At 36.0% G+C, this 15,361-nt stretch overlaps 1 protein-coding gene across 6 annotated transcripts in view; it reads left to right on the forward strand.

Moving 5' to 3' along the window:
• Positions 1-13,489, forward strand: part of ZMAT3 (zinc finger matrin-type 3) — a 31,598-nt gene extending 18,109 nt beyond the window's left edge. For 2 of the 6 annotated variants that reach the window (XM_006183776.3, XM_014558434.2), the window contains 4 exons: positions 1,608-1,727; positions 4,055-4,221; positions 4,343-4,443; positions 6,341-13,489. In XM_006183776.3, coding sequence (XP_006183838.1) covers positions 1,608-1,727; positions 4,055-4,221; positions 4,343-4,443; positions 6,341-6,552 — 600 coding nt within the window. In that variant the 3' untranslated portion in view covers positions 6,553-13,489. The remainder of the gene's footprint in view (positions 1-1,607; positions 1,728-4,054; positions 4,222-4,342; positions 4,444-6,340) is intronic. The other 4 variants (XR_004321513.1, XR_004321517.1, XR_004321520.1 and 1 more) reach the window with 4 other exon arrangements.
• Positions 13,490-15,361: the final 1,872 nt, after the last annotated feature.

The raw sequence follows: 15,361 nt of genomic DNA on the forward strand, positions 1-15,361 counted from the left end.
TTATCCATTTCATTACTGATTTATAAAGATTAGATCAGAGTGTCATAAAACTCATATTTAGGCAGTGGCATGTGAATAGAAACAAGTTGGGGTAGGACATAGATCACTAGAAAATGTGGTACTTTTCCAGAAATATATAGGAAATTAATTTCTCTTGGCTTTGTTCCCTTATCTTCTCCAGATAAATTTAATCATTCTGTTAGCATCGAAGAGCAGACTCTTCTACTTCAAGATCTAATAATCATATCTAGCTAGTGGACTGTTTACCCCAGTGTTGCATATCTCTGAAAGAATAAAATGATAAATCTCAGCAATGTTCTCTTGGGCAAGCTACCCAAGCAATAGAAATAAAAGCAAAAATAAACAAATGGGACCTAATTAAACATAAGCTTTTGCACAGCAAAGGAAACCATAAGCAAAACAAAAAGACAACCTATGGAATGGGAGAAAATACTTGCAAAAGATGAGACTGACAAGGGCTTAACCTCCAGAATATATAAACAGCTCATACAACTTAATAAGAAAAAACAAACAAACAACACAATCCAAAAATGGGCAGAAGACCTAAACAAGCAATTCTCCAGTGAAGACATGTGAATGGCCAATAGGCACATGAAAAAATGTTCAATATCACTAATTATCAGAGAAATGTAAATCAAAACTACAATGAGGTATCACCTCACGCCAGTCAGAATGGCCATCATTCAAAAGTCCAAATGATAAAGGCTGGAGAGTCTGTGGAGAAAAGAGAACCCTCCTACACTGCTGGTGGGAATGTAGTTTGGTGCAGCCATTATGGAAGACAGTATGGAGATTCCTCAAAAACCTAAAAATAGACTTTCCATATGATCTAGCAATCCCACTCCTGGGCATATATCCAGAGGGAAGCTTAATTCAAAAAGACACCTGCACCCCAATGTTCATAGCTGTACTGTTTATGATAGCCAAGACATGGAAATAACCTAAATGTCCATTGACAGATGACTGGATAAAGAAGTTGTGGTATATTTACACAATGGAATACTACTCAGCCATAAAAAAGAATAAAATAATGCCATTTGCAGCAATATAGATGGACCTGGAGATAGTCATTCTAAGTGAAGTAAGCCAGAAAGAGAAAGAAAAAGTACCATATGATATCACTTATATGTGGAATCTAAAAAAAAAAGAAAAAGACAAATGAACTTATTTACAAAACAGAAACAGACTCACAGTCTTAGAAAACAAACTTATGGTTACCAGGAAGGAAGAGGGTGGGAAGGGATAAGTTGGCAGTTCGAGATTTGCAGATACTCACTAATGTATATATATAAAACAGATAAACAAGAAGTTTATACTGTATAGCACAGGGAACCATATTCATATCTTGTAGTGACTTACGGTGAAAAATAATATGAAAATGAATATATGTATGTTCCTAAATGACTGAAGTATTGTGCTGTACACCAGAAATTGACACATTGTAAACTGACTATACTTCAAAAAAAGTATATTTTTTTAAAAAAAGAATAAAATGGTTTTTTCTTCTTTTTTTTTTTTTAGTGAATGCATTAACTCAATTTGACAACTTCTCCTCACAGTGATTACTCATTTCATTTTACTTCTAGGGTAAAAATCATGGTAAGAAACTTCGAAATTACTATGCAGCGAACAGCTGTCCTCCTCCTGCTAGAGTGAGTAACGCAGTGGAACCTGTGGCGACTCCAGCTGTTCCAGTCCCTCCGCAGGTGAGACCCACGTGTTGGTGTGAGGGCTGTCCTATGCACAGATGGTTATGTGTGCAATTTGTCATCTTTGTGCCCATGAAGTTACAGTTGGGCAAAGACTCCTGAAAGGTCCTCATTGGTGCTTTTAACTCCATGAACTGTGGTGCTGGATTTCATGCATGCAAAAGTCTATGATCCCCACAGTTTCTCATTGGCTTTGGTTATGATGCATGAAGTGATGAAACAAAATTATTTCCTGAGTCTTCTGTGCGTTTCTCAAAATTCTGGGTTCAGTGGCCTTGAATGTCTAGGCGAAGCCCTGAGTGAAAAGAGAGATTTTTAAACATTTGTATCTTTATTGCAATTAATCCCATTGACTTTATATTTTGCCTTCCAGCAAGATCAGGTTCTTGAGGCTGCCCTTTTCTTACCTCTATGCAGAGAACCTGGATAAACTCTTTTTGGACTTCGGTATCATGACACACACATGAAAGCCAAGTTCCTTTCGTTCTTTAGGCAAGATATTTCTGTACTTTAGTAGCCTCTGAAATATGGACTCTATTATGTCTTTGAAGTATTATTTTTCTATAGAATAAAATAAAGTTCATTAATAATGGTCACTTTAGTTGAGTACTTACTATGTCAGGTACTCTGCTAAGCACTTTTCATGCATTACTTCATTCAGGGCCAGGACTACAGCGAGGTGAGGGATGCACTTGACTTTGGCACAGAATTTAAGAGGCAGCCAAAACACTCAGTAATCAAGATAAATAATTTAATGTGATATTTTAAAAATTCAAAAGTAATGTGATAAAGTCAATGGTGAACAAAATGTTAAAAACTTAAAGACAGAATAAGTATTACTGATTTTCCTTTTGCCTCAGGCTGCAGTCTGGCTTGGCATGGCTCTGTTGTGGATCCTGTCTTTATTTAAAATTTTGGTATTTTGTTCCTCATTGATTTTTTTTTGCATTATGTTTGACTTGTAAAAATGTTTCTTAAAATACTTTAAACTTTGATTGCTGAGTTTTTTGATGCTCCCTTAAATTTTGTGCTCATGGCAAGTACCTCCCTTACGTCATTCTTGGCCTGGGTCCTAACTTCATTTCATGCTTGCCACAACCTGGCCTTATTTCTCAAAGTGTGATCCGTGGACCAGCACATTGGTCTCACCTGGGAGTTTATTAGAAGCCCAGGTAAGCTAAGGAACTTCTCCACAGCATTACAAATTTTGTAATGTGGTGGAGCAAGGATTTCTCTTGACCTTAGACCTCTACTCCTAAACATCAGGGTATAATTACTTCTCGGAGTGCCAGTTTTCCAGTACTTACAGTATGGATAGCAACACCAGCTCTTCCTCCATCCTCATTAATTTGTGGAGTAAATGAGATATGTTACAAACAGAATCAGAGGACAGGAAAATAGCCAGAGAGATCTTCAGCCTGAGTGGTTGTCACAGTGCTGATTCCTGAAGGCTGCTCTAGAATTGAATGGCTGCTTCCTACTAGGGACTGTTTTCAGCTGGCTACATCCTCCTGGGCAAATAGCCTTAGCCTTCTTTCCTAACATAGCCCTTTGTGACTTTTGAAGACAGTTATTCTGTCCCCAGAAAATCTTCCCTTGCATGTGAAACAGTGCTGTTTTCTTCAGCTGGTCCTGATATGATATGCTTTCTAGATTCTTTGTTTAATATTTTATTCTTCTTTAGCCAAAATCTAATTTGTCACGTTTGTTAACCCAGCAATATTTATCGAGTGCATATTATTTTCCAAGCACTCTGTTAGGTTTCACTTAACTTGTTTCCCAACCTGAATACAATTGTCTGGATCTTCTGGGTATTTCCCTCTAATTATATCATGTCTGTAACTAATTTGTTGACTCTCTGAGGACAGGGGCTGAGTTTTAAATACATGCCTATGTATCACTTCTGCATTAGGTAGCAAGCCCCCTGTTAACAGTAGGTGTTCAGTAAATGCTTGTTGATGGATTCTGAGTGAACTTCGTTCTTTCTGGTAATGTGATTTTAGGCCTTACCTGTACTGCCCTAAATCTTCCATGCTGGGCTTTTTAACTTCTTTTCTAAAATTTCTTCGATGGAGATGGCAGTGAGGCATTCATCAATTTGGTACACAGGTGATTATAATGCAAAACCATGATTAAGTGTCTCCCAGCCTTTTTTTCTTTTCTTTTCTTTCTGGAATGAATTATGTCCTGTCCTTGTGAAGCCGAGTGCTTGTGGTCATGCTGTAACCTTAGGTTATTTTTCAGCTTGTAGAAGGAAGGAACTTTGAGGAGAAGAGAACAAACTCCACATTTTTAAGCCTTGTCTCCTGTGTCTTTGCTGTCAGATGGGCTCCTTTAAGCCAGGAGGCAGAGTGATCCTGGCCACAGAGAATGATTACTGTAAGCTCTGTGACGCCTCCTTCAGTTCTCCGGCGGTGGCTCAGGCTCACTACCAGGGGAAGAACCACGCCAAGAGGCTGCGGCTGGCCGAAGCTCAGAGCAACTCGTTCTCGTAGGTATTGCCGCTTTCTCTGAGGCCAGAGTGTTCTGGGAGACCGACTGTCTTTAGAGAAAAAGGGTAGAAAGGCATCCTGGTTTAGAAGTCTCACTCTTTTAAAATTTCTTTTCTCCAGAGAGCCCTCAGACATCGGTCAGCGGCGGACCCGGAAGGAAGGGAATGAATACAAGATGATGTCTAATAGGAGAAATGTGTATGCAGTACAGAATAATTCAGGTACCCCGTGGATTTCCACATACCTTGGCTGCGTTCTGCAGATTGTCTCCTCTATTTTTGTTTCCTTTAATGGTAATAGATAGCCCTGAGAATTCGGGGGTAGCTGTCATTCTGTTGAATTGGTCTAGTGGCTTTTCAAGCTGGTGTTTATTTCAGGCCTTGTTTACTTATTTATTTATTTATTTCCTATTTAGTATATTATTTGTTTTGATTTTAAACCAAGTGTATGCTTTAAGGTCTCTGGTCATAGTACCTTTATGCTTCTGGTTATTTGCCAGCTGAGAAATTTAAACATTAAAATGGGCTATTTGGTTTAAAGTTGCACCATATTAAATCTCCATTTATTGGGAAAAATAAAAAGATTGTAGCAGTGAGTGTTTAACCAGGGTAGTGAGTCAGAATTACCTGGGGAGTTTTTATAAAATACGCATGGCTGAACCATGACTTAGAGATCTTCAGTTAGTTAATTGAGAGTGGGACTCTGACATATGTGTGTTTTGAAAATGCTTCCTCAGTGGTTCTTATATATAGCTTCAGTTCAGAACTGCTAGTTGACAAGAGTGTTTTCTGCTTTTTCCGATTAGCTTCCCTAGGGAGAGTAGGACTGCATGGTCCCTCCCCTTCCCCCAGCCTCCCACGCATACCCGTAGGAGCAGAGGTCATTTGTGTGAACAGTAAAACGGACAGCCTTCCCTTAACTGGGAAGACAGAGAAGCATAGAAAAAGGGGACATATAAAAAGCATAATGCAATATGATTAATAAAAGACAAAACATATACCAGGTCACTGCAATAAATGTAAGCTTACTAAAGTCCCAGTTAAAAGAAAAAGACTGTAAGATTAAATAAAAAATACTCAACTGAAGTGAAGGAAACCTGTGTTAATATTAGATTAAAAAACTAGGACAGAAGGCAGTTTAGACTCATGTTCTCTGATCAGAGTACAATTAAATGAGATGTCAGTTATAAAAATCTGAATAAGCAAACAAAATTTTTATGTGTTTGGAAAATTTTAAACATATCTAAATAACTCATGGGCCACAGAAGAAATCATACTGGTAATTGAAAATTCTTAGAACCAAACAGTAATAAAAATGTATCAAAATTTGTAGCATGCAGTTAAAGTAATATTTTGAGAAAAGCCTTAAATATTTATTACTATACTAGAAAAGAAAAACAGAAAATTATTGAACTTAGTTATGTAAAAAAAGAAAATAAAATTATCAATAATTCTACCAACATTTTTGTATATATCATTCCAGTTCTTTGTGTATATTACTTCTGTAAAATAGAGATTTGATCATATTTTATGATATTCTTATTTTACTTAATAGCATATTATAATCAAATATTATAATTAAAGAATTTTCTATAACATTGTTTTTAGTGACTGTATAGTTTTTCATTGCATTCATCACTTAATTTTTTGAGTCATATTTTTGGATCTTTCCTTTTCCCTCACCCCCCCAAAAAAAAGCTTTTATCAAGTCTAATGAAATAAATATCCTTGCTGATAAATCTCTGTGCAAAAATTCTCAACATTTTCTTAGTATAATTCTTAGAAGTAGAATCGGATTAAAGAATTAGCATAATCATACAACTCTTGATATGCTTGGAAATTATTTTTTAAATTATATTCACTTTTTAGAGACATTGCCATTTAGAGTTTGGGTTTGGCCCTACAGTAACGTTTCTGACAATGGTTGGAGGAATCATTTTAGTTTTTAAGATTGAATCTGAATAAACTTGTAATTTCAAAAACCCATTAACATTACATTCTTTTAAAGCTAGGAATCTATACTTTCAGCTTGGAGTTACAAATTATAGTGATAATTGGTCAGCCTCCATTCACTTGGTGAATATTTTGAGGTGAATACATTATTTTTGTCTTTTTTTAGCAGGTCCTTACTTCAATCCCCGCTCTCGGCAGAGAATTCCACGTGATCTTGCCATGTGCGTTACTCCAAGTGGCCAGTTTTACTGCTCCATGTGTAACGTTGGGGCTGGTGAAGAAGTGGAGTTCCGGCAGCATTTGGAGAGCAAGCAACATAAAAGCAAGGTGTCTGAACAGCGGTACAGGAATGAGATGGAGAATCTGGGCTACGTATAATGATTGTCATATTCAAGTAGAGAGCTTGTCCTGCCTGTGGTTTGCCTTCTGTCAACATGCCCTGCTTTGTGATTCTTTTGATATGAGTACATTTCTCTGCCTAATGTTAATACATGTAACCTTGCAGTGGTACCATGAGGGGTCAAAACTGGAGAATGAAGAGAACGTACTTAAGTCATGATGTTTTTTCAGGTCAGTTGCGTTGAGCTGCTTAGAGCCTGTGACCTACCTACCCCATGAGAAATAACTTATCTTGACCAAGTTCTGGTCAACTGTAGCCTGACCACTTAGAGCTTTAACTATTTAAAAACTTTGTCTTTTTTTTTTTTCAACTTTAGTGTAATGTACTGTTAAATAAATAATTGTATTGAATTCTTCAGATCACAGTGAAAACAGGTAAGCAGAGGTTTCAGTTTTCCAAGGCTTCTTTGGAATCCACCTCAACTCGATGTATTTTCCATAGAATTCACTGTATAAACTGCAATAGAGTCCTTCTCAGGATAGTTTTTATCATGTCCCCCCTTTACTGACATGCAGGTTTTCTTGGATTCAGACATTCCTAATGTGCTTGTGTACTTCAAAAGAGTGAAACTTCATTTCCAGCTTTCAGTTTCACACATTTTAATTCACCTTCTTTCATCCTCTTTTTCTCTCCCCTAGTTGAATTAGCTTATCTAATAAGTTCATTTTCATGGCCCAGCTATGTTGTAGGTTTTCCAAGCCCCACATTTGAATATCCAGTGAGTTTTTATATATGTATTTTTTCATCTGGTTTTAGGAAATGAAATATGTGTTTGATTTTTCACTTGAGTTATTTCATGATAATAACATGTACTTATATGATGACCTCCACCATATGTTCTGATCTCTTAATATTTGTCTTGGTAAACTTTTTAAGATAAACTGATCCTTACATTTTACTTACATTCTTTTTTGTCTTGCTAGTTTGTTGACTGTCCTGAAAAATACCATGACCTTACTGTTTCCCAGATGCAGAGGAATTTTTTTTAAGTTAGTCAAATTTCAGTATCATCATTTCTAATAGAAAAATACATGAACTTTGGCTTTATCCTTTATGATTCAGCTTCCTTGAAGATAATGAAAATATATTATAGATTACTTTCATATCTAATAATTACAACAGTATTATTATTTTTGTTCTGTTTTTTTAAAAATAGCTCTAGTGTTATACTTAGATTAACTAATAGAGGACTCTCTGAACTTTCATTAACTGTATTTACCTATTTACTGTATTGACGTGGATAAGACCGTAAGTTCATCTCTACTTTTTTGAAAGGTCACGTTCACCAGGAACTTTATATTGAGCAGTATCTTTGCACTATGGTAAATTCACTTTTTATTGCTTATATTACTAATTAAAAATAAAACTCCTAATCTTCCTTGAGAATTCTATAGGCAAAGAGTTGGGGAGAAGGAAAATTATAATCATCATTCCTTTCCTTTAGAACTTCTGAACAATTTTTGAACAATCTAGACCCATATTTAAAATTCAGTTTTGTAATTAACCTCTGGTACACTAACAAGTTACTGTTCCATTGAAGTGGTGGTTTTTTGAAAAGCAGAATTGTTTAGTAATTTTATTTTCTCCCAGAAACAAAAGAATGAAATAATGTTCTGTTGAGTTCTCGCTACATCTGTGACTCTTAGTATGATAACCCTTTTTCCAGTAATCTGTGAAGTATAATTGATTATTTTAGGGCAATTTAGAGCTTATCTTATTGGTCAGTAGTTTACTCATTTTGCTGCTAAGTATACTTTTTTGGTAGATTTTAATATTACAGTGCTGGCCACATGGCTCTATGATTATTTAAAAACCTCACTTTCCCTCCTCTCTTTGTATGTATATGTATGTGTGTATATATATATGTATTTATATACATATACACACACACACATATATAACTGTGTATATATAATTTTGTGTGATACCATAGAGAAAATTTCATCAAATCTTTATTTCAGATAATAGTAAAAGATTGTGGATAAGAACTTACATTTTGTGAAAGTGGCATTCATCCACTTTCAGTTTTTCCTTAGCAAATAAAATTAGAGGAAAGATTTGCCCTACTCTCCCCACTTAACAATTTCATATATAAATACACACACACACACACACAAAGCAGTGGACTTAAGGCCTTGAAGGTTATCCTGGCCTTGCATATTCAGGTTTCTAGTCTCTCAGTGCCCTTAATGGATGTTATGAATGCATAAACGCATTTTCTTTTAAAGAAGACAGTTAGATTTATAGCGTTATTTCTTACTTGTTATATTTCTTTGCACTAAAAAAGAGCTATGTGTTTGTTTTATATGACACTTTAAATACCATATTGCCTACAATAGCTCAGTTTGCTCCTTAATTTCTAGGAAGTTGATAACTTCCAGGATCATTTATAGAGATTATATACACATCCCATCCCCCCCAGAAAAATCACAGATCTCTGTGATAATGGGTTGTGTTTTGGGCTTGTTACCTTGCAATAGTCTCCTGTGTTCCTTAAGTGAAACAAAAGGTGACAGAGATGTCACAAAGGAAACGCCTAAATAAATCCATCTCTGCATGGTACAGTTTCTCATACTCATGCATTCCTTAAAGACAGTGTTTTTCCCTGTCAAAGAAGGCTGTGGTTACTACTGCAGTCAGTGATATGTGATCTCCATTGATTTCATTTTGTGAAATTGAGTCCTGTTCTGTAATGTGCTTTAAAATTTGCAGCCTGTGCTCCCCAGGAATGATACTAGTATCTTTTTTATGTTGTGTACAAGGATGGACAAGAGGCCTAATCAACGGAAAACCTTTAGCCAAATAAGTCAAATAGATTCCAGTATTCATCTGCAAGAACGCATAGCATCAAAGTCTCTTTTCCCTGTGACTATCTGTGTGTAAGTTGTCATTTCAAAACTCAATGTTAGAAGATAACAATTAGAAACTCTTCGAAGATATTGAGGGCAAGAAATTGTAAAGGAAAAAATTTCAGTGTTCCAATTAAAAGATTGGATTGCTTATGCCTTCAAAGTGGTTTTTTTTTAAAGTTCAGCTGCACAACTGAGTGTGCCAGGTAATCCTTTAGACTCTACGTTGAACAGAAAATACTTTATTGGTCTCATCTTTGTGTATCATGTATTACAACTTGTAAATATGTGCATGTTGTTTAGGACATTTGTCTGCTTGTCTCTTATTGCACTGAATTCTGCAAGGTGAATAGTTGTTTTATACCATTCATTTTGAAAAAGTTCCTCCTCCAACTCTTCCTCTCTATTTCCCCATTTCATTAGTTGGTGAGCCTAGAAAACTGTTTAGAGTTTTTGAAACCCTGAGACTGGATGAAGAATCATGGCAATCTGAGACCATCCTTATGTCCCTCTGACTTAAACAGCTAAAAGGAAAGCATGACATTGTCCACCTTACTTTACAAAGCTCTTCTGCAAAACTGTGTGCTTGCTTATGGCTACCTATCTGTACTTTGAACAAAGATAAATGGATATGTGTGTCTATACCTGGTTAAATCTTCCTCCGCAGATAGATTCTAAGGATTAGTGGTGGGATTAATGATTGCTTCACTCCTGAATTGGCTGGGACTGTGAGCAATGACAGTTTGAGGACTGTCCAGTGACCCATATAAAATGAGTCTCGCTTGTCCAGGGGAGACATGTAACTGTTCTGCATAGTATCCTCTACACACGGGCTTAGGAGTGATGGATTTGGAACCTAATGTGTTTAGTTTCCTCAGTGTCAGAACATAGGCTGGGAGTACTTTCTAAAAAATTTGGTGGCACATATACTAAAGACAACAGAGGTGCTTTAGAAATAGAGAAATGTTTTGTTAGTAGTAGGTAAAAATTTAGTGTGGGCCTCTGAATAGTTATTTTGAAAATATTCCACCCTACCAAATTTTTTTTTTTTAACCAGCCAAGTCACCATTCAGGAGTTTCATACATAGTAAAGAGTGCTTAAGAATGCTTTGTTTTTGCTTTAGGGCTTTTTTTTTGGCAGTGAACTCCATTGTGAGCTATTACTATCAATCTAACTGAATGGACAAATAGCTGTGTAAATAGCTTCTCATACGACATTTCTACTGATAACTGACTGTGTCTTCCCGTTATGAATGGGAGGATCATTTATCAACTCCCTTTCTGGGTGGCTACCAAAAAAACACTGGCTTATGGTCCCATGTGACCCTGTCTCCGTTAAGCCCAGAATATGAGTGCCTTTAGCAAGTTTTAGCATTTCACAGAGAGATGATAGAGTTATTGCCATTAATCACAATTCATAAAACAGGAGCTTAGGGATAGCAAAGGTTTGTGTGAATTCTATGTTCTACATCTTTTTTGTTTCTTCATGCAATCTCAATTTGATATTGAGTAAAACTCTTTAATACTTAGTAACTGTGCTAGTTCATCTCTATATTAAAAACAGGCATCTTCACAAATCAGGTTCAAGATATTTTAAAGCAAAATATTCCCGCTTAATTTAAAATTCTAAATTGCCTGAGTACTTTGAATTTTTAAAACACACTGCTAAATTAATTTTATTGTAGAAATACTAACATTTTCCTCAACATTTTATTATGAAAAATTTAAAACATCCATTAGAGTTGAAAAATTTTACAGTATACCCACCGCTAGGTTTTACCGTCAACATTTTATTGTACTTGCATTCCTGCATTTCTGTCTGAACCTATATTCACCCATCAAACAATGGAGTGTTTAAAAATACACATTTTAATGTAAATTTCAGATGTTATTTTTCCCTTAAACAGTTCAGCATAGGTGTTATTAACTAGAGTTTAACATTTGTTTGAATATTAAAATCTTTTAAAAAGCAGTGTGTGAAGTTGATAACCTGAGCCAATTAACATAGGTCTTTGTCTCTTGTGGACTCTGGCTTTCCAGTTTCTGTTTTTGTATGTGCTTCAAGTGAGGGGAGACTCCTTTTCAAACTGAAGTTTTCTAGGGTTGGTCATTTTAAATGCTTCATTGTCATACATTTTAAAGCTTCACGATAAGAATTTTTTCTTAACCCCTCCTCTTATGATGTATTTTTGCTGAACTATGCAGCTTCTTTAAAAAAAAAACTGTAAATGACCAGTTAGGGTTTATTAAATCAGCTTATACCTCATTTCAATCTATGGCTGCTTTTTCCTTGGTGTCCTTTCTCCTTTTACTGCTTTCACCTGTTCTACTGGGAAGTAGAGATGCGTGAAGAGTCAACCCCACAGATGATTAGCTGTATTAAACAACTCTAGAACTGATTAAGTAGTTGAGAAAGTTGAAACCATTAATTTATCCAAAGCCTTTGAATTCCTTCAGAATTCTAACTGCCCATGCCCTCTCTCCAGCCATAATTAGCAGGATTAAAAATGATTGTACTGTACACTGAGTTGTTGAAATTGTGAGCCTTAGTAACCATCTTTAGCTTTACTCTAGTCCTGTTTAGGAAAAAAAAATTGACATATACCTTTATTTTTATGCCTTTTTTTTGTGTATGTGGACAAAATGTGAAGAATTTAAGTGACTTGTTGGGAAGATTCAGTGGGTAAGTCAGAACTGAAACTTCAGTATTCCTGATTCATATTCTTGTGCTTGTTTAATAAGATTCATGGCTTTCAAAATAACTAAACACTTCCTTTGGGACCCTTAAAGTGAAAATGTGTATTTTTACTAATTAGACTTTTATTTTTCAACATTTCACAATTCTTTGAACTTTGAAATTTTTGCATGAATTTTCCTCATTGAATCAATGCAGCTGCTAAAAATCTCACTTTGCTTTTGAATCCTAACTAATAATACAGGTTTTATCAGATTTCCTTTTGCATTTAAATAACCCTCATGATTCACTCATAATTTTCTATGTAAGTGCTTAAGTGACCCCCTCACTAGTGAAAAGAAATGTTCTATATCACTGATTATATGTATATTCTCTACGTGATATATTTTTTTAAGGAAAAGTAACCCCATCCCATGTGTCCAGATGAACGATATTACCTAGGGCAAAGCACACATGAAGTGGTTTATTTCTACTCTGAAAATCTGGCATTTACGGGAACAAAACTCTTTTAGAGTGGCTGGTCATTGTTTTACCTTCTTTTGGTACTTGAGCACCTTTCTGTGGTTTTGTAAATTAGTCTGTCATTTTGTAAGAATTTCATGTTGATTCTGTGTTCCTTGGTGTTCCCCTTGTGGTATCCTCAGCTGATCATCATAATTTAATTTGGGTATGGTTGTGTGTCTGCTTTGAAATGCCTTACTAGAGCATGTCAGACTCTGCTCTGAAGCATTCCGTGTATCTGCTAGGACAGCAAGTTGCCTCTCTTGGATGTATGTTGCCTCTCTGGATGTATCCAGAAGCAAAACTGATTTTGCTTTCACTGTTAAGGTTGCATTTTAGTGCAGATACTGTTTTAAATTAGAGAATAAAATCATGGAAAACCAAGGGGGGACTTTAGAACCCTTCATCTAACGGCATGGCAAACTTTTAAAACTGCTTTTGCTATTTCACTAGAACAATGCCTCTGGTAGAGGATAGAGCTAAAAAATGCCAGCCCAAACTGTATGAAATTGGGACTGTTTCCCACAGTTTTCTCTAAATGTCATACAGGGGTTTAACATCTGTGTATATGTTTCCCAGTGACTACTGGGGAAATCTGTGCTCTGAGGCTTCATAAATGACAAACGTGTCATGAGGTTAAAACCAATCAACTGTGAATTGTGAAATTGAAATTGCTCTTTTGGTTTTATTTTATTCAGCATATTGAATAGAGGAATCTGAAAGTTATTCAAAATTTACACTGCTTATGTTGATGGCTCATTTTGGCTGTGTATCCTCACTTATGTACTGATTTCTGATAAAGGCTTGACGTTATTATGACAGTCATTTTGTGTTCAATTTAATAAAAAGTTTCTGAGTCTTGTCTGCAAATTGTTTGGTTATGAGTGGGAGATCAAGGGAAGCAGGTACTCAGCACCGAGGTGCTGAGGTGTTATTTTTGATGCAGATGGTTGATGGCAGTGTATTCACCATTCGTCAGTCTGCACATACGTGTTCTGCCACCTGCTTCTTGAACTCACGCAGAGTGTTGTCAGCTCTTGGGCTTGCCGTAGAATTGACCCAGCTGCCCACACTACCCATTCCCCCCGTCTCTGAAAGTTAGCCTGGGACTAGAGCAAGTTCTTAATTTTATTGGTATATTTTAAAGTTTATCTTCCCTTCAAATTCTGAGCAAAGTTAGGCTTAGCGCGACCATAACTGCTGCTTCTGGAAATAAACACGTTAAAAAGGCATATATGCCCACCAATCCTTTGGGTGTTTCACATGTAAAATACTCTTACAAATATAATCAGCTTATATAAACAATATATTGAGGTATGGTCTTTTAAGCATTCTGGTTAGCTGTATGCAATGTGCTTTAGAATTTAAATGCTCATTTGAAAAAGAAGATTATAGGGCTGGAAGGTGCTGTTACGGTTTGTTTAGTCAGGATGCAAGACACATACACTTACTGTCGTGGGAGAAATTCTTGTGTCTGCAAGGAAAAATGTTTCTGAATGAAGTGAAAGGATCACATTGAATCTGTCTGTGTGTTGTAAAATACTCAAGGCATCAGCACCTTTTATTAAATCATCTCCAAGGGATTTTTAGCGTGAAAGAAACCCATGCTAATGGGCATAAAAATAAAGTCTTAAACCACAAGAGCTTTTCTTCCTTCAGGCATTTCTGAGACTTATCTGTTTGATGAAAATCTATTCAAGGTCAAGCATGGGGTGTTATCTTTTAAAGTTGCCTATATGGAAAAGACTAGCATTGAATTTTCCCAACCTATTATAAATTGATAAAGGATTGTAAAGAGAGCAGAAATATATCTTCTTGTGATAAGTTTTAAGATTTTTATCATCTGAGTTGAGATTTAACCCACCAAGTTTTATTCCTATTTGTGAGATATTCATAAACTGTTGAAAATCAAGACCTTAGAAAAAGATGAAGGCAGGTAATTATTGTGAAATGTAAATATTATTTAATGGAGATGTGATTGAGTCCTTACCTTCACCAGAAAATAATCACCTAAAAAAAAATACACTGCATTGTGTGTGTGTGTGTGTGTGTGTGTGTGTGTGTGTGTGTGTGTGTGTGAGAAAGAGATATTGAGGGGGTGTATGTGGAAATATGTTTAAGGTGATCAAATACTTGTAATGAAGTATGTCCAAAGGAAAGAGATGGAAATTTGCCACTGGAAGAAATATGCTCCACCACGGGCAGTCTATAACTTCTGCTTGGCATTTCGGATAAATCTTGAAGTGTGTAATTAGAGTTTCAAATGTTGGCTGGCAGCCACTCCTCCAGACAGGAACAAGATGTCTTTCATGTTAGCTTCAGGTTTTAATCTTTGCTGGTGCCAGAGGCTCTTCTCTATCCCTGTTTTCTAGAAATAGCTACTAGCTTATGGACTTTGACCAAAGGTATCTAGTGCCACCCTGTGGACTCTCTAAATCTTACAGTTAGTCATTTGTGTGGTTGGTATGCTCCCTTGGAAGCAGGATCTTTGGCTGAAAACCACCTAGTGGAAGAAAGGAGTTTTTATCCTTAAATAAAGCAAAGGCAGACATATCTGGGAGATATTGAGGAGTGTATTCTTTTATGGCTTTAGTTGCTAAAGTGTGCAGAGCGGGAAAAGTGGTGGATCAGCCTTCAGGATACACATGTAGGTGTGTATGTATATAAACACATATGTGTGTGAGTGGGTTTTTTTTTTTATTTTTAAAAATGTCTATTTTGCTTTAAAAAAATCCATTATCC

The sequence above is a fragment of the Camelus ferus genome, chromosome 1 (assembly GCF_009834535.1).
Source record: "Camelus ferus isolate YT-003-E chromosome 1, BCGSAC_Cfer_1.0, whole genome shotgun sequence".
In the NCBI taxonomy this organism is placed as follows: Eukaryota; Metazoa; Chordata; class Mammalia; order Artiodactyla; family Camelidae; genus Camelus; species Camelus ferus.